Here is a 23762-nt window from a genome sequence, read left to right as displayed (position 1 = left end):
ACTCCTTGTTTTCCTGCCTTTCTGATCCATGTTTGCTGCTAATAAACCTGCAATGAAACATTTTCAGTTGGAAATGCGCCACACGGGCCGAACCCTTACACAATGCTTCACCTGGGGCTTGCGGGCAACAAAGGGGAACAAAATGGCGGTTGGGAAAGGGAACTCGTCGTCGTCAGCCTTTACGTAAATCAAATGCTTTATGAAGAATGATTCGACAATTTGTTTTATTGGGTGTTTAAAAAGCAGCAGGCTATGTACATTTTGCACAAAACTATATACATACCTCGTACAAGATTTATTGGAATGCTGCTTTTGGGGAAAGCCATCAAAAGATCTACGTGGGGTGAATTAGAGGTGGTCGAAAGTGATGGAGTACGCTGAACCTCGAAAGGCGTTTAATGGTTTCTATGCCACCCACATTACAATTGCAGAGAGATGGACATGAATAAAGGAAGAGAGACAGACAAACTAATGTCTTTGTTCCCATAACATTCGGCAAGCCACCCAGAGTTGAGCTTTGTCATGCAGAAGGCTATGCTGGTGGGCCTGGCTCAGGCTCGGATGGTGACAACGGCAGCAGCAAAAAAGAAAACTTTTCAATAGCCTGGGAATCAGCATGTCCGCAGGACCCTTTAATGCCTCTTTCGGGTCCCTTCTAGGGGCGATCAAACGTTCTCACGGTCGTCGGGTCGAGTCGAAGGTTCCGCCACCAAGTGTCGTCGAGTTCGTTGTCCTCGCGCATGGAGGTAGAGACGGACAGCCTCTGTTGGAATGTAGGCAAAAAGTTATTTTCTTCTCTCGCTTCTCTTGGAGAGAAACCCAAAAGGTGGCTTCTTACGACCGGAGACCGCCACCTCTGTGCGACGTAGCCACCAGGGACCGCAGAGTGGGTTGCGAGGGTGTCGGGGGTGGCTCTTCGCTCTCAATGGGCACACACACCTGCAAGGAGAGGGGTAGTGAGGTTTTAGGCAGAGGGGATGTGTTGGGAAGCGGGGAGTCACGGTGCGGGAGGGGTAGCCTTTGAGCAGACCGGGGAGACAGACTGCTTGGCGCCGCAGTGGAATCCGCTCGGGATGAAAGCACACAGCCATGCCAAGACACACAGTCTAGGTCAGTAGGCAGCGGGGTAGGGAGGGGCCTGGGGGAAGGCAGTGGTGCGGCACTAACATGCGGAGAGAGGTTGAACCCCGTACGGGGCACAGAAAACACAACTAGGGAGCGAACCTCTTCCAAGCCCCTACGTGGCCTCATCGACCGCCTCTGCCCTAGGCACCGGTTGTGCAACAGACTTGGAGCCTGCATATGCATTATCTCCCTTGGGCCTTTATCCACGATACCATTCTTCCGCTTTAACATTTCTGCATTGCTCCAGAGACGAGCACTTAATGCACCCCCTTTACCAAGCGGCGCTCGCTTTTGAAACGCGCATGTGCAGGGGGAAACCGATTGCAAACACTTTGTTGTTTTATGTCCAACCGCCGTGTGATCCTCATGTTATTTGCCTCCCAGTGGTTGTGCAACCTTTTTTTTTTTCTTTTTTTCTTACCAACATAAGGTGTGCCAATAAACAAGTTCGTGGCCAATCGAATACCCCGAGTTTAACCTGTTCTCCGACTGCTCAGGAATTTAAACTGTGCTACGAGATTCCCACCGGATCCTGTAAGAAGGCAGACATCGGTCGATCAATGTTTTTAGGATACGGATCGAGGAGACGAGGCAATTCCTGGGTTACGGCCTCGTCCTCTTTACCCTACTCAACCTTGTAAATTGGCCATTCACATATTACGTACATGATCGTAATAGCTTTTTAATCGACTCGCCCTCCCCACTTCCACCTAAATACTCTTTCCCTCTTACTTTCATTTCTCCACCTCCAACTCCTTTCTGTCCCCAATCCTCTTCTTCTTACCTTCAATGTTATTCTTATTTAATATACCCTCCTTTGTGTAAACACAGCCCTCCAACATAGTCCATGTGTATTGAACACAAATAATTATTTATCCATATTTACTATGGAATATTTTCTGCACTTTCCGAGAAGTGACCTCTTAACTTCCACCTCGTCAGGCTAAGGCCAAGGTGTTGTGCAAGTCACGTTTCGTGATAGTTTCTTTTTGGATTTGAACTACATATATATACATATATATATACATACACACATCAATGCTATGTGAATGTTGATTGTTGTTGCTATCAAATCACACGGATTGCGACAATACTCCGCGTTCCACATTTTGTGCGATAATTAAACCTTGGATAAATTTGACTTGTGGACGATTTCATGAAGCTGATGTAAATGAGGCACCTGCTGCAGGTATGACGCTTATTTTTTTTTCCCCCATATTTTGTCTCCACGTCGAGCTTGCTTGGTGTGATGTCTGCTTGAAGTGTTTTTGGGCTGGAAATGCAGTTTGTATGAAGCTAAGGGGTCGGAGAGGTTGGAATCCTTACCGAATGCAGTGTAATCGAGGTGTTATCTTTTGCATATGAAGTTTAAAACAAAATGTGATAATTCTGCTTTGGTAGGAGAGCGGCAGTCGGATATGACGTCAAAAGGTATAAGCAAATCGCTATTGTAGCATCGGTCAATCGATTGTGCTTACACCCTCACCTGTGCGGACAAGCATCCGATATCCGCGTTCAAGGGGGACAGCGGGGGTCGCGCAGGTGTCCGGACAGGGGGGTGGTGGTCCACAGGAGGCGGTGGTGGGTGGCTTTCCAGGGCGGTCTGCAGGTCCAGGATGTAGTCGATGACGTGCTGGAGGATCTCCACCTGGCTCAGTTTCTTGTGCGGCGGGATGCTCGGTACCAGAGACCGTAGCCGGGTGTAGCAGCTCCGCATGTTGTCCAAAAGAGCGGCGGTCGCTTCGTCCTTGCCGGGCCGGGCCTGGCCCACGCCGTTGTTCGCCAGAGTGCACCGCAGGTCGTCGGCCGAGGTCATGTTGGCGCACTGGGCCGGAATTCGAGCTTTCATGTCGGATGCTGAGATTCGGTGCCACCTGACGCCTGCAACCGAACGGGTCTCGCACGAAGAACTATCGGCGTCTACAGCAATGTGCGTGAGGCTGAGCCGGCTCGCATCTCTGTGTTCTACCTACGAGCACATGTCACAAGCCCTGCGTAGCCGTGTTTATAGACAACTAGCTCCGCCTATTTATCCGCCCCTCACAAATCATTAACTTTTACACAGAACTTGATAACCAATCAGAACGCGCTTCGCGAGAGAAACACCCGCCCCCGGGTGGAGACCACGGAACTCCTGTCAACACAGAGAGCGAAATTTAAACTCCATCTCGGATGATTTGATCGATCATTCCTTCCCAGCTGTGAAAATGTTGAATCCGCAGGGAGGGGAAAGGGGCGATAGGGTAGACTGTAGAGGGATGCTCGGTGCCTGTGCGGTAAATAAATAAAGAGAAAGAGGGGGAGGACGTGATGAAGAAAAAGAAGGAGAAAAGGGCAGCAATGGGTTTACAAAAGGCGACCCTGTGAGCAGACAGACTGGCGTCCACCCGTCGGTCCATTCATCGGTGGCGCCGCGGCGGTTGCCATGGCTACGGTGGGCGGAGCACGGAGCCCACGTGGACGCAACACATCCACGGCGCAATGTAAATAAATAATACAACTGCTCATTCTGCAAAATCGTTTTTCATGTTTCCCCGTATTCGCAATGAACGTGATGACGTAACTGACAGTCGCGTACAGTGTTCTATGCATATCTCCGTTACGCAAACATGGCACGCAATGTCATCATGAGGCTTACGGTATTACGAAATCAGCTTTTAATGGAAATACCTCGATAAGTATCCCGAATGTCCAAATTCATGCACACGAACCTACCTACCTACCTCGTTTATATTTACACAAACGAGGTATCTACTTATTATGTACGCAATCATGCTCTCCCCTCTCTCCGAAACTTTTCTCTTTCCCAATTCTTCCATACCTGGTCCGCTTTGCTTTCTCGTTTTTTGGATTACACTGGGTGGTTTGCCTTTACCTTCCCAAGAGTCAATCAAGACAGGTATTTGTAATTCGTTTCTCAAACCAGACGGGACACGCACGTGGTCGTTGGGTCATGGATCGAACCCAGACGAGACATCTCAGAGTCAGGTGTGCACCAAACCGTCGGACCCCTCCCGCGTACATAATAAATAGACTGTACAGAGGTTTTGACGTTTGATAGGTCTACTTCGCAGGCACACACCTTTAAGGTGTATCCAAAGTCTAAGTGAGGTGCCTGAAACATTACCCCCGTTTCTTTTTTAAGGTAACGAGAGGCTGCTCAAGGTGTGTTATTAATGTCAACACAAAGGGCCATCCACCTCCATTCTGTTGGTCCAAACCACACAAGTAAAGGTCTTATCGAGGACAAAAGAGTTTATTGTGACACGTCATCAGCACCACTGCACTTAGGTTATCTGAAGTCCACAGAGATTGGGAAAATGGTGCGAAGTTTGTTTGGGTGAAGGAAAGTGAGTCAAAGATGGTCTTTATTTGTGAGTTTGTGGGGAATTGAAAGAAACGACAGAGTTTACATAGCACACAGTCTTGAGAAACAAGGACATGGGCGGGGTCTGCGAGCGGCAAATTTGATTGGTCGACATGATGTAAATTGCTGTAATATTTTGTCCAATTACTGCAAAACGAAAGGTTTTTCAAAGTCTCAAAAAGGCGACTTGTGTTCGACAGTGTTAATATACAGTATATATATATATATAAATATATATATATATATATATATATATATATATATATATATATATATATAGATATATATAGATATACAGTATATATATATATACATATATATATATATATAGATATATATAGATATACAGTATATATATATACATATATATATATATATATATATATATATATATATATATATATATTGTTACGGACGCAGCTAGGATGTTAATTGGCCGAGCGGATGGCCGCCACACCCGAACAGTTACCCTGACTAACCCGATTCCTGAACGTTGGCCAAAATCGCGCCACAGATATTCAATGGGGAAAAGACAAAGGCGACGCGGATGTGAAGAAGAGGAAGGAGACAAAAAGGTTTGAAATACGATTATTATTTATTACTATTTACAGGATTGAAAGAAACCAAGGAAGAAGGAAGGATAAGAAAATAAAATACAGAAGAGGAAAGGTGACACAATGAAATGCTAGCTTATCTATACACTATACAGGCTTAATTTATACCCCAGGACAGAACAAACAAAGACAGACTCACGTGGGGAATGATGACAGGAATGGCAGGAGGTGTATGGCTGGAGGGAGAGGACGAAAACTGGAACCGGAGCACGGTCAGGCCGGGAGTGAGCAGCCACCACCCCCTGGTCAATCGGCACGTTTAGCAGCCGCCGTTCCTTCGCAGCCACGGACGAAAACTGCTGTCGAAGCTCAAAGCTGTGGTGGTTTAAAGCTGCGGTGGTTGCACTTGTTCTCAGGCTTGGCACTTGTTACTTGTCCTCAGGCTTGGCACTTGGCACTTGTTCTCTCTGACTCCCTCTCTTCCTCTCTTGCTTCGCCCTGACTCCCTCTTTCTGCTTCTTTCTCCCTCTCTCTCTCTTGCTCTCTTCACTTCGCTTCGCCCTCTCTCTCTCTTGCTCTCTTCGCTTCGCTTCGCCCTCCCTTCAAAGGCTTCCGCATGCGCTCTTTATAGCGCCTCAGGCGATCAAGCCGCTGGTGTCCAGGACACGCCCATCGGTGAGCTCACCTCGGCCCTGGTTGGTCGCGCGGGCTCCCGATCCCGCCCTTAGAGGAGGCGTTGGCAAGGCCACGCCTTGTTCCCGGTGCTGGGCCGACTCCTCCCACCTTCGGCTCCGAGATTACCTCGTGGCTAATGGAGTCTTGGGATGAAACAAACCACAGCTGTAGCAACCCTAACAAACCGCCCAGTGCAGTTGGCAATTGAGGCTTTGAGGGAATGCAGTTGGCAATGGTTGGAAGGGGAATGTGAAGGGAATCTACTCTTATTTCACTTGGTGCAATGGAGTATTTAAATTAATGGAAGACACAGCCTTACACTAATACACATAATAAGGATATAACTACCGAACAGGGATATATGGTGTCCTGCGTGTATGTTTTATGGAATTAACTACGGGAACACCCTTTGACCTTTATACAACAACAAATGCAGGAAGGAGGGTGACATTTTACAACAATTCATTACACAATAATAAAAAAAACAACATTCTCATATCCACAACAATATATATATATATATATATATATATATATATATATATATATATATATATATATATATATATATATATATATACACACTGTATATTTCAGCTGAAATAAAATAAAGATTTTAAAAGTTGTATAAAAAAAAAAAATCGGAAATTTACCGCTATTGATGCAGCGTCTTTTACACCACCTTATTTAACCCATTACATTAGTTATTTGTGCCTGTTGTTTGTGTCCATTATGACGTCGTTAAAAACAGTAAGTTTCCTGTTTGGAATTACTATCAGTTTTGTTTAACTGCCAGACAGACAGACAGACAAAAAAAGTTATCTCGCTCACCTTTGCGCATATGCGATCGGGACAAATTTTGAGCCCAGGTGTTGCTAAACTCCAGGTTTGTTTTCGATTCATGTTCAAAATATAACATTCGATTGATCATAAACCGACGTCTGTGGACTGAAGGACAGACAGACAAGTGAACCAATTGCTTAAGCCTGCTTTTCTCTTCACACGCGCAGGGTAATAATGAACCAAGGGGGATGTTTCAACATGAGGCGTTAGGGGCGTGTTGTGGTTTTTCAGGAACATATTTTATTGCTCCATTTATTCATTTTACCACTAATGCATCACAGATTATACAGGAGATTTCTAAAGTCTGGGGTTATAGGAAATATTGTTTATTTATATATTTTTTCGATGATGCCTTTGACTCTTTGAAGTGGATCAGATGTCTGAAACCGATAGAATGGCCGCCAGGTACCAGTCGGTGACCTCCTCCAGGTATATGCTCAACTCTGTGCACATACCGAAGTAGAACACCACCAGTCGGTGACCTTCAGGTAAATGCACAACTTTGTACGCATACCGAAGTAGAACACTACCAGTCGGTGACATTCTCCAGCTAAATGCTGAACTCTACACCTACCGGAGTAGAACCCTACGTGTCAGTGACCATCTCCAGCTAAATGCTGAACTCTGTACACCTACCGGAGAAGAACCCTACCGGTCAGTGACCATCTCCAGCTAAATGCTGAACTCTGTACACCTACCGGAGTAGAACCCTGCGTGTCAGTGACCATCTCCAGCTAAATACTGAACTCTACACCTACCGGAGTAGAACCCTACGTGTCAGTGACCATCTCCAGCTAAATGCTGAACTCGGTACACCTACCGGAGAAGAACCCTACCGGTCAGTGACGATCTCCAGCTAAATGCTGAACTCTGTACACCTACCGGAGTAGAACCCTACCGGTCAGTGACCATCTCCAGCTAAATGCTGAACTCTGTACACCTACCTGATAAGAACCCTACGTGTCAGTGACCATCTCCAGCTAAATGCTGAACTCTGTACACCTACCGGAGAAGAACCCTACGTGTCAGTGACCATCTCCAGCTAAATGCTGAACTCTGTACACCTACCGGAGAAGAACCCTACCGGTCAGTGACGATCTCCAGCTAAATGCTGAACTCTGTACACGTACCGGAGTAGAACCCTACCGGTCAGTGACGATCTCCAGCTAAATGCTGAACTCTGTACACCTACCGGAGTAGAACCCTACGTGTCAGTGACCATCTCCAGCTAAATGCTGAACTCTGTACACCTACCAGAGTAGAACCCTACGTGTCAGTGACCATCTCCAGCTAAATGCTGAACTCTACACCTACCGGAGTGGAACCCGACGTGTCAGTGACCATCTCCAGCTAAATGCTGAACTCTACACCTACCAGAGTAGAACCCTACCGGTCAGTGACCATCTCCAGCTAAATGCTGAACACTACACCTACTGGAGTAGAACCCTACCGGTCAGTGACCATCTCCAACTAAATGCTGAACTCTACACCTACTGGAGTAGAACCCTACCAGTCAGTGACCATCTCCAGCTAAATGCTGAACTCTACACCTACCGGAGTAGCACCCTACCGGTCAGTGACCATCTCCAGCTAAATGCTGAACTCTACACCTACCGGAGTAGAACCCTACCGGTCAGTGACCATCTCCAACTAAATGCTGAACTCTACACCTACCGAAGTAGAACCATACCAGTCAGTGACCATATCCAACTAAATGCTGAACTCTACACCTACCGGAGTAGAACACTACCGGTCAGTGACCATCTCCAGCTAAATGCTGAGCTCGACACATACCGGAGTAGAACCCTACCGGTCAGTGACCATCTCCAGTTAAATGCTGAACTCGACACCTACTGGAGTAGAACCCTACCGGTCGGTGACCTTTTCCAGCTAAATGCTGAACAAGGATTGGAAACAACGTTTGTGAGTCTGACCTCGACGATGAAAGAGTAAAATATAAAAAGTAAAAGGAAACATTTTATTTTTGAGGTTTTCATGCTTGTAACTTGCTGTTTTCAATGTGCTCACAGCAGTTATTGGCCATGCGGCGTGCCCTGCCCCACCTTGAACTCTCCTGAGCGCTCCCTCCACAGTCAGTTCCAAATTTTGTGCCCAGTAAGGGAATCTCCTTTTCACATTTTTCCTTTTCCCTTTAACATCTCATATTGCACTGCCCTTTTCAGGACCGTCTCATGATTGTAAAACGGCACCTGGATTTGCTAAAACAAATATCACAAACCTTGGTTAATGGACAGGAAGTTTTGAGAGGTGGTTTGCATTGTTTCTTTCAGCAGTCCCTTGCGCTCTATTGCAGTTGGTGAGCTGGGAGAACAGATTGGAGGTGAGTGCACTCACCGTTGAGCTGTCTATCCTGGGTTCGAATGTAGACCCAGCTACAATCTCTGACCCTGACATTTCGCATAGCAGCTGAGGCATCAATGTATATGCCGTCCCTCGGATAGATCTTAAGCTGGAGGACCCTTCTGTTCTGAAGGTACTGGTTGTTGGTTGGCGTAAAGGATCCCACGGTGTCTTTCGTGAAGTGCAGCCAGGTTGTCGCTGTCACCTTGAACTAATTACAAATTCCTGCCTGAATGTTTGTGGGGAAAGCATTGGAAAACCACCCAGCATAACCTTTGCCATGAAACCTCTTCAGCAGCATCTTTTTCGAGAAATCGAACCTTTTAAAAATTAATTTTCTAAAATTATTTTTGCCCCAAAACAATCGCCGCACTCACTGATCCTTGAAACTTTGATGAAGATCCGTTCAGCCATCTCTCAGAAAAATTGCGACAGATAGACAAACGGCTATCTTATAGTATAGATATGAATTGTGAGGACATTGCGAGACATCAGTGTGCTTTTGTAAGAATTACAAGGACACCTGTAGACAATTGACATCAATATATCTACACGATCCCAATATCATGAGCTAAGTGCAGAGTGGAACATTAAACAGTCCCACATGTCTCATTGTATGGACTCGATGTTGCAGCAGAATTTCCTTCGTTCGAACAAGCAAGAGAATGTGCATGGATAAAAGTTTAGCTGCAGAGTGAGCAAGAGCTAGAGTTACAGTAGCTAGAGCTAGAGTTACCTCGTAGGCAGTTATCTACAGAATATGGGGGGTGGGGGGGGGGGGGGGAACATATAACTTCTTGCCAGCTGGACACGCCTCATAAACGTATACATATTCGAATTAGGGTGAGTCGACTGTGTATGTTTGAATACAAGGAAAGCATGACTGGCAGGAGGTCCAGACGTTTGCAGGAGACATGCTCTCCTTTTGCAACATCTCTGATCCACTTGGCCTGTCTAAGAACTTCAGAACCTTTTTTGTTATAAGATTGCCTCTGGTCTTGCGTTGTTCTTGAGGAATTGACTAATCACACACGGAAACAGATCAAAACGAGAACGACCTCGACCGATATGCCTCTGCCCACATTATTACATCATTATAATACTTGTACCAAGTTTGCTTTAAATCCATTCAGCTATTCTCAAGTTATCAGATTTTTACCTGGCTTGACCTCTGACCTTTGACCTCTTGATCCCCAAATTCAATCAGTTCATGTTTAAATTATTATAATACCTGTACCAAGTTTTAATTTAAATACCTTCAGCTGTTCACAAGTTATCACATTTTTACCTGACACGACCTGTGACCTGTGATCCCGGGACCCCAAAATCTAATCGGTTAATCTTTACATCATTATACATATCTGTACCAAGTTTTAATTAGATCCCTTTACCTGTTCTCAAGTTATAGACCTATTACAGAGTTTGACCTTTGACGTCTGGACCCCAAAATTTAATCAGTGAATCTTTACATCATTATATAGGCCTGTACCACGTTTGAATTACATCACTTCAGCCGTTCTCAAGTTATAGATCTATAACAGATTTTGACCTTTGACCTCTTTGCCCCGAATTCTAATCAGTTCATCTTTACATCATTATACATACCTGTACCAAGTTTGAATTAGATCACCTCAGCCGTTCTCAAGTTATAGACATATTACAAACTTTGACCTTTGACCTTTGACTTCTTGACCCCAAAATCTAATCAGTTCATCTTTACATCATTCTACATAAGTGTACCATATTTGGTCAGAATCCCATCACTGGTGCACAAGTTATCGCAGTAGCAGTATTTTTACCTAACATGACCTCTGACCTTTGGCCTTTGACCTCGTCTAATCAGTTACCTAACAGTTCAGTTCATCTTTACCTCATTATATATACCTGCACCAAGTTTGACTGAGATCCCTTCAGCTGTTCTCAAGTTATCGCGGTAACGAAACTGAAAACTTAATGCCTCCGACGACTTCGTCGGCAATGGCATAACTAGAACAGTACTCGGTAGAGCGCGTACCTCTGCCAGGCTGAAGAGTTTACTTTTTGTATCCCACTGATAGGCCGGATCTGGATCTAGACCTGAACCAAAATCAAATCAGCTTGTACTTGTCACCGAACCAACTCATCCACCTAGTTTTGTCAAAATCTGTCCACAACTTTTTGCGATATTCTGTTCACAGACAGACAGACAAACAGACAGACAAGAGTGAAAACATAACCTCCTCCCACCTCCGTTGGCAGCGGTAATTATACTATCCAGATCCAGATCCAGATTTTCACCAAAATCGAATCGGTTCGTCGTTGTCTCACAACCAACGTGTCCACCAAGTTTCATCTGAATCCACCCACAACTTTTTGACATATTGTGCTGTACATGTATACTGTATTGTATATCGCCTTTGGCCCTATCTCCCAATGGTTGTTGTTGTTGTTGTTGTTTTGTATGCAGCCTGTGGCTGCTGCTTGCACCATCTTCTGGGAGTACGGCTGTGCCGTTGTTAGCAGTAAACTGGAACTCAATTTGCCGTCCTCAGACAAAAATGTCAGGATGAGGTTCGGTGGCGGCGGTAATGAGATAGACAAACAATAGCAACATGCATGTGTTTTAGGCCTCAGGATGCATCTGATTTTGAAAAAGGCTTTGTTGGACGAGAACTTGTCAGTGAAGATCATTGGAGTAACTGTTGATTCTTACAACAATCGCATCCTCGGTCTACACAGATTATAATCTATTCAAGGAAAATACTGCTAAAGGACAGAAACAGACATGAATCAGGACTGTACGGACAGACAGACTGGCAGACGCCATTGCAGCACTTGGTAGAGATATTCACGAATGTAATGGGGCATCAAATTCTGTAATAAATGAGGTTTGCTTATGGCTATGTGGTTCATCATTATTTTGATGACTTGGCATTGCAGCAGATGCTGTTTATCCACCACAATATTCAAACCTCGACACCCATTGAGAGGGTCAAGCTGGGGGTTGTGATTTGAGAAAAGGAAGGAAGGAATGGAGTTTCGTAGATGAAGGTCTGCCAGTAATCCTCTTCTTGTTAAACTTCCCCAAAATCCAGGATCACTGCTCATCTGGACTCATTTGTACCTCTTTTCTGACGCCTTTGGAACCAACGTCCCCAATCTGTTCAGTCCCATTCTTCCCTCCATGGCTTCACCACTAACTCAGGTCATCCCCCATCCATACTCATGATCTTTTCTACCCAAATGACCCCATTCCCAAACACTCCCCCTTTTCCAGGTTATTTTCCAGGTTATTTTGATTTCCCGGCTCTCCCTCACCTCTTTTCGTTTGGTAGTCGTCAGTTGGTTTGTTCGTTTTCTGTTTAATTCCCATTTTTTCCCCCTTCCTCTTCTTGCTGTGTTTCATTCTTTGTGTCTTTCTCATGTGTCCCTCTCCTCCTTCCCTTGATCTCATTTTCACTTCTACTCTGCTGTTCCTGTTTCCCCCTTTCCATTTTGTTCCATTCCATTCTGCTATAGCGCTTCCACGAGCCTCGATCATGTATACAAAGAGGGGTTAAAAGGGAAGAGTATTCACACCCCTTGAATGAATGTTTTCACATTTTGTTGTGTTTCAGCCTGAATTTAAAATGGATTAAATTGACATTTTTTGTCACAGATCTACACATAATACCCCATAATGCTAAAGTGGAATTTTTGTTTTTAGAATGTTTTCACAAATAATTAAAATTGAAAAGCTGAAATGTCTTGAGTGAATAACTATTGAACCATTTTGCTGTGACACTCCAAATTGAGCTCAGGTGCATCCCATTACCTTTGATCATCCTGGAGATCACTCCACAACTTGATTGGAGTCCACCTGTGGTCAATTCCATTGATTGGACTTGATTTAGAAAGAAACACACCTTTCTATATAAGGTCCCACAGTTAGCAGTGCATGTCAGAGTAGAAACTCCACCATGAAGTCCAAGGAACTGTCCGTAGAACTCTGAAATAGAACTGTGAGGAGGCAAAGATCTGGGGAAGGGTATAAAAAAATTTCTAAGTGAAGTAAAAAGTTTATGGTTTACACCACGTGTTGGCTCTTAAAAGCTATTTATATTCATTATACTTTAAAAATAGCTCCAAAGCAAAATAAAATGAAGGAAAGTAGGCCTCAACATTTCAGTCAGCATGCTCCGCCCATCGACAGGAGGAAGTTACTGAAACAAATGGGAGCAGAATTTATAAAAACTATCCCCCCCCCCCCCCCATAGCTGGTTATTGTTTGTGTGGTGCTGATTGGTTGTTCAACGTGTGTTGCTGATTGGCCAGTATGGATTGGCCAGTTTGGTTTTGCTTTATGCCAGTTACTTCCTCCTGTCGATGGGTGGAGCATGAGTCGGAAGATAATGGGGCTTCCAGGACACCCATGTATTTAGATGAGACTTTTCCCCAAACTGCCCATTTTTCCCCTTATTACCGCGACACCCCTTTCTCCTTTTACATGTAAGTGAATGGGGGAGTCCTTACTTACCCTCCAAGGACCACGTGACATTCAAAATTCCTCATTGATCCTATGAATATTTGCTCATTTTCTAATTTTTTAAACAACTCCATTCTCTTATGGAACTCATCCCCATCTAGGATATTGATAAACTTTACATTAAGCACCTTTCTCTGTGCGTTTATAAAATGATATGTTTCACAGAGGGACCTGGTCTGTCCTCCTCCCGATCCACATACCATTTTAAAATTATAATATTTATTATCCGGTTGATAACCATCAAAGTTCTCACTCCACTCTAATATATTTTTCTTCCCGCCCTCCATTACCCCACTTAACAAATGAATACGTTTATCAGTCTTGAGGACCTTCTGACCAATGATCCTCTCAACCTCTCGGATCTGGTATTTCTCACACTCATTATGTTTTCCATTTATATACCAGGGTTGATTACACCTCCACCCTTTAGTCTGGTTAATACTTGGTTCTATCATTTATTTATTTATAAAAAAGGCAGCGGTAGCCCTTAAAATCCCTAACCCCATTATCTTATCGCTTATATATGGATGGTTGTTGTTTAATGGCTTATCAGTTTTGTTTTTTGTAATTCTTGTGAGTAAAATGAACCCAAGATTTCTTCCCCATTCATATCATATAATTTGTAAGTCCAAGGGACTGTATCCATTACATCAACAATTTTAAATAATTCATTAGTCCACCTCTTTGTATAACCTTTCTCAAAATGGCTTTTCCATCTGTATATTCTTACAATATCACCAACTTTGAACTTGGGCTTTCTCAAATTAATCTCCTTTTCATATTTTAATTTTGTAAATGTTTCTGATGGTTTTGATTTTGTTGATGAATGAACTGTATTATTGTAATTATCTACAATATTCTGGATTAAATATACCCATTGTTGAGAACCGAGTTGTGTGAATTTTTTATATAGTTTCTCTTTCAAAGTGCGATTAAAACGCTCAATAACAACTGCCTTTCCTTCATTAAAGGTGCTGTATAATTTAATATCCTCCCCCTTAAGAAATTTCATAAATATTTTGTTACAGAACTCTGTTCCCTCGTCAGTCCATAACTTCTTTGGTTTCCTTTTATCCCTATCAAATATTGACTTAAAGGCTAACATTAAAGTATTACCCCTCTTGTTTTTCAAAGGAACAACCCAGGCAAATCTACTCCTCAAATCAATAACGGTTAAAGCATACCTGTATCCCTTATCATTATTTAGTTCGATTAAATCAGCGGACCATATGTGGTCGGTGTATTTAGAATAAACTTTCCTTCTTTTAAACTTTGTGATTATAGGTTTATGTAATTCATTAGCCAAAAGCTCCTCAGTCTTGATAACATCATTAGAGCCTAATAGTTTTTTGAGGGTGAATAACCAAGACCAAGTTTCAATTTAGCACTTATCATTTTTTTCACAATAAACCTATCAACTTTCTCTCTCAACGTAGGATTTCGTATCAAAGACAAATTATACAACATTTCTCTGTCTGCTTCATGTTTTTCATCCAATGTGGTGGTATCCCCATAAGCAATATCATGATTCATACAAACTTCATCAACCCTATTTATAGGTTTAGACCAAGGTTTAGGATTGTCAGCCTCATCTAATCTTTTATCCAGTTTGTTCCTGGACCACAGAAAGAATACCCTGGAAGGTGTAATTCCCCTGGAATTCCAGTTGTTGTAAATTTACTTCCTGACAGAAACTTTTATATGTCTCCTCCACTTTTAGGAGAGATGAATTGGCACTTTTTAGAGCCACACACTTGACATATTCCTTTTTGATAAACTCTATTATTTTTAGCTTTAACATACAATACACTTTTAGATTTAGTTTTCTTTTTACATTTGAGACAATAACTCATATTTATTTATCAGAAAAATTCCGACAGAGTATCAAAACCTTTTTGGTTTTTAACATATACATTTCAATCTTTATTTTTAAAACATAAAGAATCCTAAGGAATGCCTTCACTCTCTCCTCCATTTATTTACAAATAAAACTAACTAAAGTCAATTACACCGACATCATCAACCACATAATCTTTTCCTTCTTCTTCTTCATCATCACCACTTTCTCGTTTAAATCTCCTCCCTGAAATTGTAGTAAAGGTTGTTTTCATTCTTTCAAATAATATTTTCCTGAGAATTTGAATTTCTTTATTTTCCTCCTCAGTGCGTTGAGTTTGATTTATTTGCTGTAATACCTTCAATCTTTTATTAATCTCACTGATTTCCATCTTTTTATATTTTTCCTCCCTCTCTCTTTGCTCCCTCTACTCCTTCTCCTTTTTCTCCCTCTCCTCCTTCTCCTTTTTCTCCCTTTCCTCCTTCTCCTTTTTCTCCCTTTCCTCCTTCTCCTTTTTCTCTTCTTCAACTCCTTCCTCATCCCTTGCTACCCTTGAGTTTGAACCCCAAAGAATATTATACATATACTCATCTGGATTTTGAGATATTCTTGTATCAATAATTATTTTTCTCATAATAGGATACCAATAAGATTTGTTAACGATTTCTAAAAGAGTTTTATATTTCATAACTTTGAGAAGTTCATTTTTATTTAATATTTTTAACAAGTCTCTATTTGTGGGTTCAGCAATATCAGTATAAGGCCAGTTTTTAATGACAAAATTTCCATGTATATGCTCCAAATCATAAGGTATGTAATACCGAGCACCCTTTTCTTGAAGGTATCCCTGAATACAAAAATTATAATTCTCTTGTAGTCTTTTTCCTGCCATTTATGAATCAGAAATATATGTGAGATTAATATTATGACAGGTAATACCACCCCATCTTCCCACTACCAAATCGGTTTGTATTCCTCGGCTTTCTATCCTTATCTCATTACCTTCCTTCTTTGTCATGCTAACCATCGCTATACTATCATATATTTTTCTTTTCTTAAAACCATGTATTTGTTGTTTAATAATTGTACTTCCACATAAATCCTTATCCTCACCAAGTGGATAATATTCTTCTTTACGAGACTGATTAAAATCATGTAGGTCTTATATGTTTATTGAAAAAGACCAATTATACCCTAAATCAGGCATATCATACCCCCATTTATTAATTCGCATATTAACTATATGTCCTTCTTTATAAAATTCAATTGTAAGCAGGTAGTTAAATTCAATGAGGAAAGGTGTATGGTCAGTATAACCAGGTGTTGTGGTTGTAAATTTTACTTGTTTAACAAAACGTGCTGTTTTCTTTAAAAATATATATTGTGATAAATCACTAAATCTAACTAAGTCATTCGCATCTGTAGGGTTTGGATAATTGATTAATTTATAAGTATTCTTCATATTAATATTTTTACTTACACTATATTTTTGTCGTTCAGCCTGTGCCTTTGTATAATAATTTGATAAATCAATATCCTGAGAGGATTTTCCAAAGATAGAACCATCTTTTCCAACATAAGTCATTTATATTAGATTAAAAATGATATCATAAAAATTTTCATTATTGTTGAGTTGAAATAATACATATAAACATAATTGACCACAACATTTAGAATTAATTTCTTGAACTTGAAATGTTTGATAAACACCATTCTGTAAGAATTGTATTACTTCAACAGGTGGTGGTATACCATAACTATCAAAATAATATTTATCCTGACTATTATGAATACAAACCCAATGAGAACCATTCTGTGTGTCTAAATTCATAATAATATTCTTTGTATTCTTATTTATATGTATTAATTCATCTCTCATACAAATAACCACATTATCAATTTTTAGTGTTTTACAATACTTAGCCAGTTCTATATTTGACGTTGTATTCTTTCCAAATTGTTTAAACCATTTATCCATTTATTTATGAGAAAGATACAATCCATTACCCCGTTTAGTTAGTTTAACACCCGCTTGAGCGATAGAGGAAAGCATATCTCCAACCAACAATCTAGCTTTATCAGGTAGACTTTCAAGTTTTTGAGCAAAATCTACAATTACACCACTTCCACTAATTTGTTTTTCCAACTCCTTGTTATGTCTTTCCAATTCTTTTTGAGCTTTTAGTTGTGCCTTCCTTTCGTTAGCAGTTTTTACCACTGCTGAAATACCACCAGTCAATGCTCCCGCCGCACTTAAACCAGCAAATAAAGGAATTAGAAACGGGAGAAATCCTCCTCTTGACTTGTCTATTGAATATTTCTTTAACATAGGTTTTGTCATTTTTATTTTAAGTGAACCAGTATCATTTCGTGTTTTTACTTGTGTGTGTGTGAGTAAAACATCAATTCTTACAGCTCCTTTTCTTTGAATTGTATTAACATTAATAATACAAGGCTTTTGATTTTGAATACAAGATGTTAATTTATTAAGATTGATTTGATTAACATATACCCCTACCATTTATTTATGAGAAAAAACCTATGTGATATTAATCATAACACCATTATCTGTATTAATCTGTAATTCTGTTTCCTCCAAAAGCAAACAATATGCATTAACCTCTTCACTCTCCCCTCTTTCAATGTATAGAGAAGTATCCACTCGATTAGACTTTATAGTTTCCTTTTGAGAACTCAGGTCAATTGCGTAGATTGTATAAAGTTTTTGAAACGCAACCATATCCAAAATAGGATCATTATTACCATTACTTTCACACACCTTTTGGTAGGACTTGTAGGCTTCCGCATAATCATTTTTTCCCCAATCAATTTCCAATCTATCTCGCGGATAAAATGTGCCATCAAGAGAAACCCGAAGTTGTTTCACCTTAGCATTATCACTCAGCGCATTATTCTTATTAGTACCGTCCTCTCCATCTGGTTTTTTAAAAATGAGCCAGAGGTATCGTGGCTTTCCTTGAAGAACACCCAAATTCCAAGTGTAGGTAGTGTGTTCCAGTTTAACGTGTTGACATCTTCTTTTAAGGTATGATACATTTAGCGGTTTCTTTGAGTTAAGTCTTCTATTTAACATCTCTTCCGTTTTAAGATTAGGAGTATATTCACTGATATACCAACACAAATCATTAATAAAAAATTTATTATTTTCTCCAAAAGCATTTTCAACCCCAAAAAGCAATCTATTTACATTATCATTCCTTTGTAGTTGAAATCTAATTTTAAGCCCATACAAAACTTTATCATAATCACAAAATCCAAATATACCTTTCAGAGGTACTGCTACGGTAAAACTATTCTCTGCTTTTGTATCATCATTATACATTGACTTCCTTTGACTATAACCGGGGTCAGCATTTGTTCCCGTTGACATATCAGGAATAAAACCTTCAACAGCTCCCTTACCCATTCTATCACGAAACGAATATAGTGTAAATTTCATCATTTCAGATGTAGCAGAGACATAATCAACCGCTTCAACCTCTTGTGTTCCAATATACAGGCGGACACTGTCAAACATTTTCCAGAAGAAATCATTTACGAGTGTAGCATTAGTATTATTCGCAGCCTTAGTGAATTTAAATTTACACAGCAAGAAACTATCAGCTATATTCAAGTAAGTTTGTTGATTATTTATTTGAAAACTTTTTGTGCCGTTTGAATTCCAGTCTGTTCCTGTTATAGCATTCACCTTAAAATAGTCTTCCTTTTTAGTGGAGTTTGAAATGATAATCGTATCATCCAAATCATAGATACTATCAATCGCTTCCATACTTGTATTTATATAGCATTAAAATTGTTGAAACCCTGACCCAAGTATTTTAATAATTTTTTGTCGTTCTTGTGAAGATAGTTGAGTTTTACCTTTTTTTATTTCTTTGATTGCTTGTAATTTATGAGACTCCTTTTGAGCATCTTTTATACCCTTTATAGCACCCGCAACTGAACCCACGGCAGAAGCAGTTGAACCAATTAGGTCTTTATGTTTAAGGATGGTTGAACCAATACCCATTAGAGTATCAATTATCCCATCTCCTTTATTTCTAAATTGATGTCCCACACCCCGTTGTCTCTTTGGTTTATAGTATCCTTTACCCACATACCTTGTATAGTATGGTGAAAGGAACATGCCCTCCCCTGTAATTACTTTATATTTTCCCAACTCGTGTTTTCTCACAATAACCATTATTTATTTATTGAAAAACTTCACATAGGTGAATTCTGATGGATATAATTTCTTCATTAAAGGAGATCATACGATTACCTTGATCGGTTATCCTAAAATTTACTCTGTATATCGTTTTTCCTGACACAGGTAAATAGACAAGATTTTTTGGTTCCATATTGAATTTATAACCATACGGGGTTGAGTATGCACTGAATGAAAATATTGTATTTGTTCTTATTCCATCGTTATAAGCACCATCAATCAAATCACAATGAATTAATACTGAATTTATACCGGAGGATATTTGAATAACATTATCACTGTAAGACGTCCCGTTAGTTTCAATCTTTTTTGAAGAGAAACCCAATAGCTCTCTGAACGAATTTTCAATCGTGAAATCAACTTTATAATTATTTTTAAGTTTAATAGTTGATTTTGAAGTGTGTTTTTGAATATCTATTACAATATTTTTGGGTTCATCACCTTTTTCTTTCATAAGGCGAGAGACTTCAGAAGATATTTGAGAAATCTCGTAAGCTCCGGGTGAAACTGTTATAGTTTTGTACCCACTTCCTGGATTATAACTAAACTTGTTGTTTTTCTCTGTGATATTAAAAAGTGTATTGTAAGTCTCCATTGACAACAAAGAAGCCTCATATGAGGTAAGGGGGTCAAGTTGTAGTGGGTAAGGGAATGATGCTGTGTAATCACTCGTTGTAAAATTAAAACTAAGAATTGTGCTTCTCATCTTATTTAATATCTAATAAAATATCTTTGTATTGACGTTTATTAATTATTTTCATATTCATCAACTGGTCTAAAATGGCGGATGTTTTATTAAAACAATTGTTGTTTCCAGCCTTCTTACTACCTAACAACAATAATAGCCTATTAACTAATTGTGATGGGTCATTTGGAAGATAGCTAACACCCGAACCAAGCTGACTTAAAGCATCAATAATATGTTTCTCCTTCTCATTCTTCTTACTTTTACCAGCAACAGAAACTCTATAATCAAGTGCGTTTAATAAATCAATATATACCCTATCTTCCTCTCTTTCCATATCAAGTGGTTCCTCAAAATATTTTGAACCGCTGAATCCGGAGTTTGTTAGAAGAAACATTAATCTTGGAGTTAATTCAACATTTGGTTGAGCAGAACTTAAGAACACCAATTTATCATTAAATATCAATAACTTTTCTTTCACAAGATGGAACTGTGCTGGTTCTTCTGTTGGAATGAGACCTGCTCTGGTTTTTGAACCCGCCGAATACTCATTGTTTTGAAGAGCTTCCACAACATAATTAGGGGGTTGATTTACCTCCTCAAGTTTCCGAAATAATCCCTCGTCATCATATTCTAATTCACCAAGTTCTTGCTCTGTCATTTGACTAAAATCTTTGATCATTTGAAGTTTTTTTGGAGTAAATTCTACCGTGGGGGCTGTAGGTGAGTGTTGAGTTTTCAAAAGTGGTTTAAAATTTTTCTCTTGTTTTCTTTCAAAGGCTTCTTCGCCAGTTAGTTTCTGTCTCCGTTTCTTCTTTATCTCTTCCTGTTGTTTAACAACTTTTGAAACTAATTGTTGATGTTCCTTAAACTTTCTTGTTCTTTCTTCGGCATTCATTTAGTATTGAAAAATATCATTTAATGAATTGTAAAGGTCAATGGGAAAATTTTCCTTTTCTTCATCATTATAGTAAATGTGTTGAAATAAATCCTTTTCTTTAAATATTTCATCAAATTCTTTATTGGTATTAATACGAGTTGTTATTTCTTCTTCACTAATACTTGTATCTCTGCTTTTCATATGTTTGCGTTGAGTCTCCTCATCGATATCAAAACCGAATGATAAAATCTTAACTCCATCACCACACAAATGTTTAATAATTTGTTTCATTCCTTCAGGATTAGTTTCTAAAATCCCAAGACCATTAGATTTTACTTTATTTAACTCACTCTTACAATGTGAATATTTTGTAGAACCAAGAGAGACCTCCTCAAATATTTGACCTTCGTTCCTCAATCGCATATGTTCCTCCATTGAAATGTAGTAATAATCTTTCCCTTCTACTTCTCCTGGTTGCTTTGCTCTGGTTGTAGTACTCACAAAACGAATCATAGGGTGTTTTTTTTTTTAACTTACAGTCTTTTCATTTTTACTATTCAAGAGTTTAGATTTATGAAAGTTCTTTCCTGAAGCAGATTTACCCACAAGATTAATAATAAGTTATCATTTATATATGTAATTATGTTTAAAATAAAAATACATCCTTTAATATCTCATCTTGTTTCACAACAATATATTTATATTTTCCAATCGTGTGTTTCATATAATTTTCAAATTCTTTTTTACTGCATAACGTAGAGCAATTATCTCTCCAAAAATTATTTACATCTATTGAATTTAACTTAAATAAAATAAAAGTATTAGCATTGTTTCTTATTGAACGCCGGGGGAGTTGAAAATATGACTGACTAAGATAAATACAATTACAAGAAGAATGTCTCCCTCTTGTATAGTAGCTATCCATTACTGTTTGGTTTCTCTCATTAACACAATCATCAAAGATAACGAGGTTCTTTTTTGATTTATCTAAATCTTGAGGTGAAGGTATATCATCCGTATTATCACTGAGAATACAAGTTATGGGTTTTGGTTTCGATTTTGATTTCTGTGTATCACAAAATAATTGTATTATATCTTCAATATTATAATCATTTAGTTTGTTTTGAAGTTTAAATAAACCGATAATGTCTTCCTTTTTAAGACATGCATTAAAACCCTGTGAGAGTAGTTGATACTCGGGTTGAAAACTAGACTTTGTAAAAATTATTAAATTATCATGATCTAAAAAATTAGGACCAAGGAGCATCTTTAAAAGTAAACAGGTTTTTCCACATCCGCTTGAACCAACTATTAGACATCTCAATGAATTTGGAATGTTTTTATGGTTATTAAATTTTATTTTATTTTCCCAAACAGGTAAAAAATCATTCATTTGTATATTTGAAAAACAAGTCATCTAACTTTTTTGAGCTATTTTAGAAACTCTATATTTTATCCTGAGTTCGGGTTTAATTTCAAAATAATTCATTATTTTATTTATGTAGTATCTTGTGTTAACATTTCCATTAAAATTATTTTGAATAATAAATATCATTAAACCCTTATACATTTCCTAAATACAAATAGTCTCTTCCCTTGAAAGAAATGGTGTATTATCATCACAATACTTAACATTCATCTCTCTTATTAATCTTGTAAAGTAATTCATTTTTGGTTCTAATTTAAAAGAGTTATATATTTTTATATATTTTTTATTATCATTAATTAAAATTAAATCACAGAAAATACATTGTTTATATGAACCCTCATTATTAAGCCCTATTCTATCACAAGCTGGACAATTCATAAATTTATCATATGGAGAGTCTGGAAATTCTAAATATCCTTCAGAACTTATCATATTTATGCAGTAAATTTTTACTTAAACTAAGCGTAAGTTTATTAGCCAATAAATACAATGTTTCAAAACACAAAAGACAAATTTCAATCAATCTCTACTTCGGTACCAGCAGAAAAATATGTCAAAGATGTTAAATTGAACAAAGATAAATATGGGAACTTCTGGATAAAGACGGAAATGGAGAACAAGATGAGTTCCACTATTCCATTCACAGGAAGAGCCTATCCTGTAAAGTCATCACTCAAGGTATGTCTTACAAAAGTATCTCCACTTCTACTGGCTATTCTGACAAGGCTAGAATCTAAAATTGATCCTGAGGCTTTAAAGATGAATGAAAAGACCATCGACAATTCTCGTGGAGACATTTGTATATACCTTAATAAACCCAAAAGTATTGAAATAAATAAAGATGTAAATATTTCTGGGACTTTGTCTCTCAGAACACTTATTATTCATGATTATTTGAAAATTACATTCAATTTGAGTCATGTTGTAGTTGATTCTGTAATTGAAAGAAAGTGTATTGATATAAATGGAAATTGTGTTTCTTACTAATTAAATGAGTAGTTATTCCGAAGAAGACTTTTTCAGTGATTCTGAATTTGATACTGAGAGCCTCGGATCAGAAGAAAGCTTTGGTATCTGTTCAGATGATAGTTATGAGAGTAGTTTTATTGATGATTCCGATTACTATATAGAGTTTAGTGATGGAGAAATATGAAGTTTCTCACTATATAAATAACATGAAATCTGGTTATTGTTCCGCCTGTGATAAACAGTACAATCGATATGATATTCATATCAGGACCATTAAACATGCTATCAATACATCTGATAAGAGT

The 23762-nt window shown here is 39.0% G+C and overlaps 1 protein-coding gene across 1 annotated transcript; it reads right to left on the bottom strand.

Moving 5' to 3' along the window:
* Nucleotides 1-207: 207 nt before the first annotated feature.
* LOC137421790 (DNA-binding protein inhibitor ID-2) lies at nucleotides 208-3128 on the bottom strand. The gene is made up of 2 exons (XM_068108190.2): nucleotides 2612-3128; nucleotides 208-939 (listed from the first exon to the last, which is right to left on the bottom strand). Exons 1-2 carry the CDS (start codon nucleotides 2972-2974, stop codon nucleotides 835-837), a joined length of 468 nt encoding a protein of 155 aa, XP_067964291.1. The 5' UTR covers nucleotides 2975-3128; the 3' UTR covers nucleotides 208-834.
* Nucleotides 3129-23762: the final 20634 nt, after the last annotated feature.

The sequence above is a fragment of the Myxine glutinosa genome, chromosome 2 (genome assembly GCF_964187855.1).
Source record: "Myxine glutinosa chromosome 2, kmMyxGlut1.1, whole genome shotgun sequence".
Lineage (NCBI taxonomy): Eukaryota > Metazoa > Chordata > Myxini > Myxiniformes > Myxinidae > Myxine > Myxine glutinosa.
Note: the sequence above shows the minus strand (reverse complement) of the source record. Positions and strands in the feature narration are given on the sequence as shown.

What these genes read in the sequence shown, in the direction of transcription:
- LOC137421790 (XM_068108190.2), bottom strand. Translation starts at nt 2,974, where the DNA reads ATGAAAGCTCGAATTCCGGCCCAGTGCGCCAACATGACCTCGGCCGAC. An exon ending in TCGGATGCTTGTCCGCACAG is followed by an intron (nt 940 to 2,611) that starts GTGAGGGTGTAA and finishes CTCTCCTTGCAG; the next exon opens with GTGTGTGTGCCCATTGAGAG.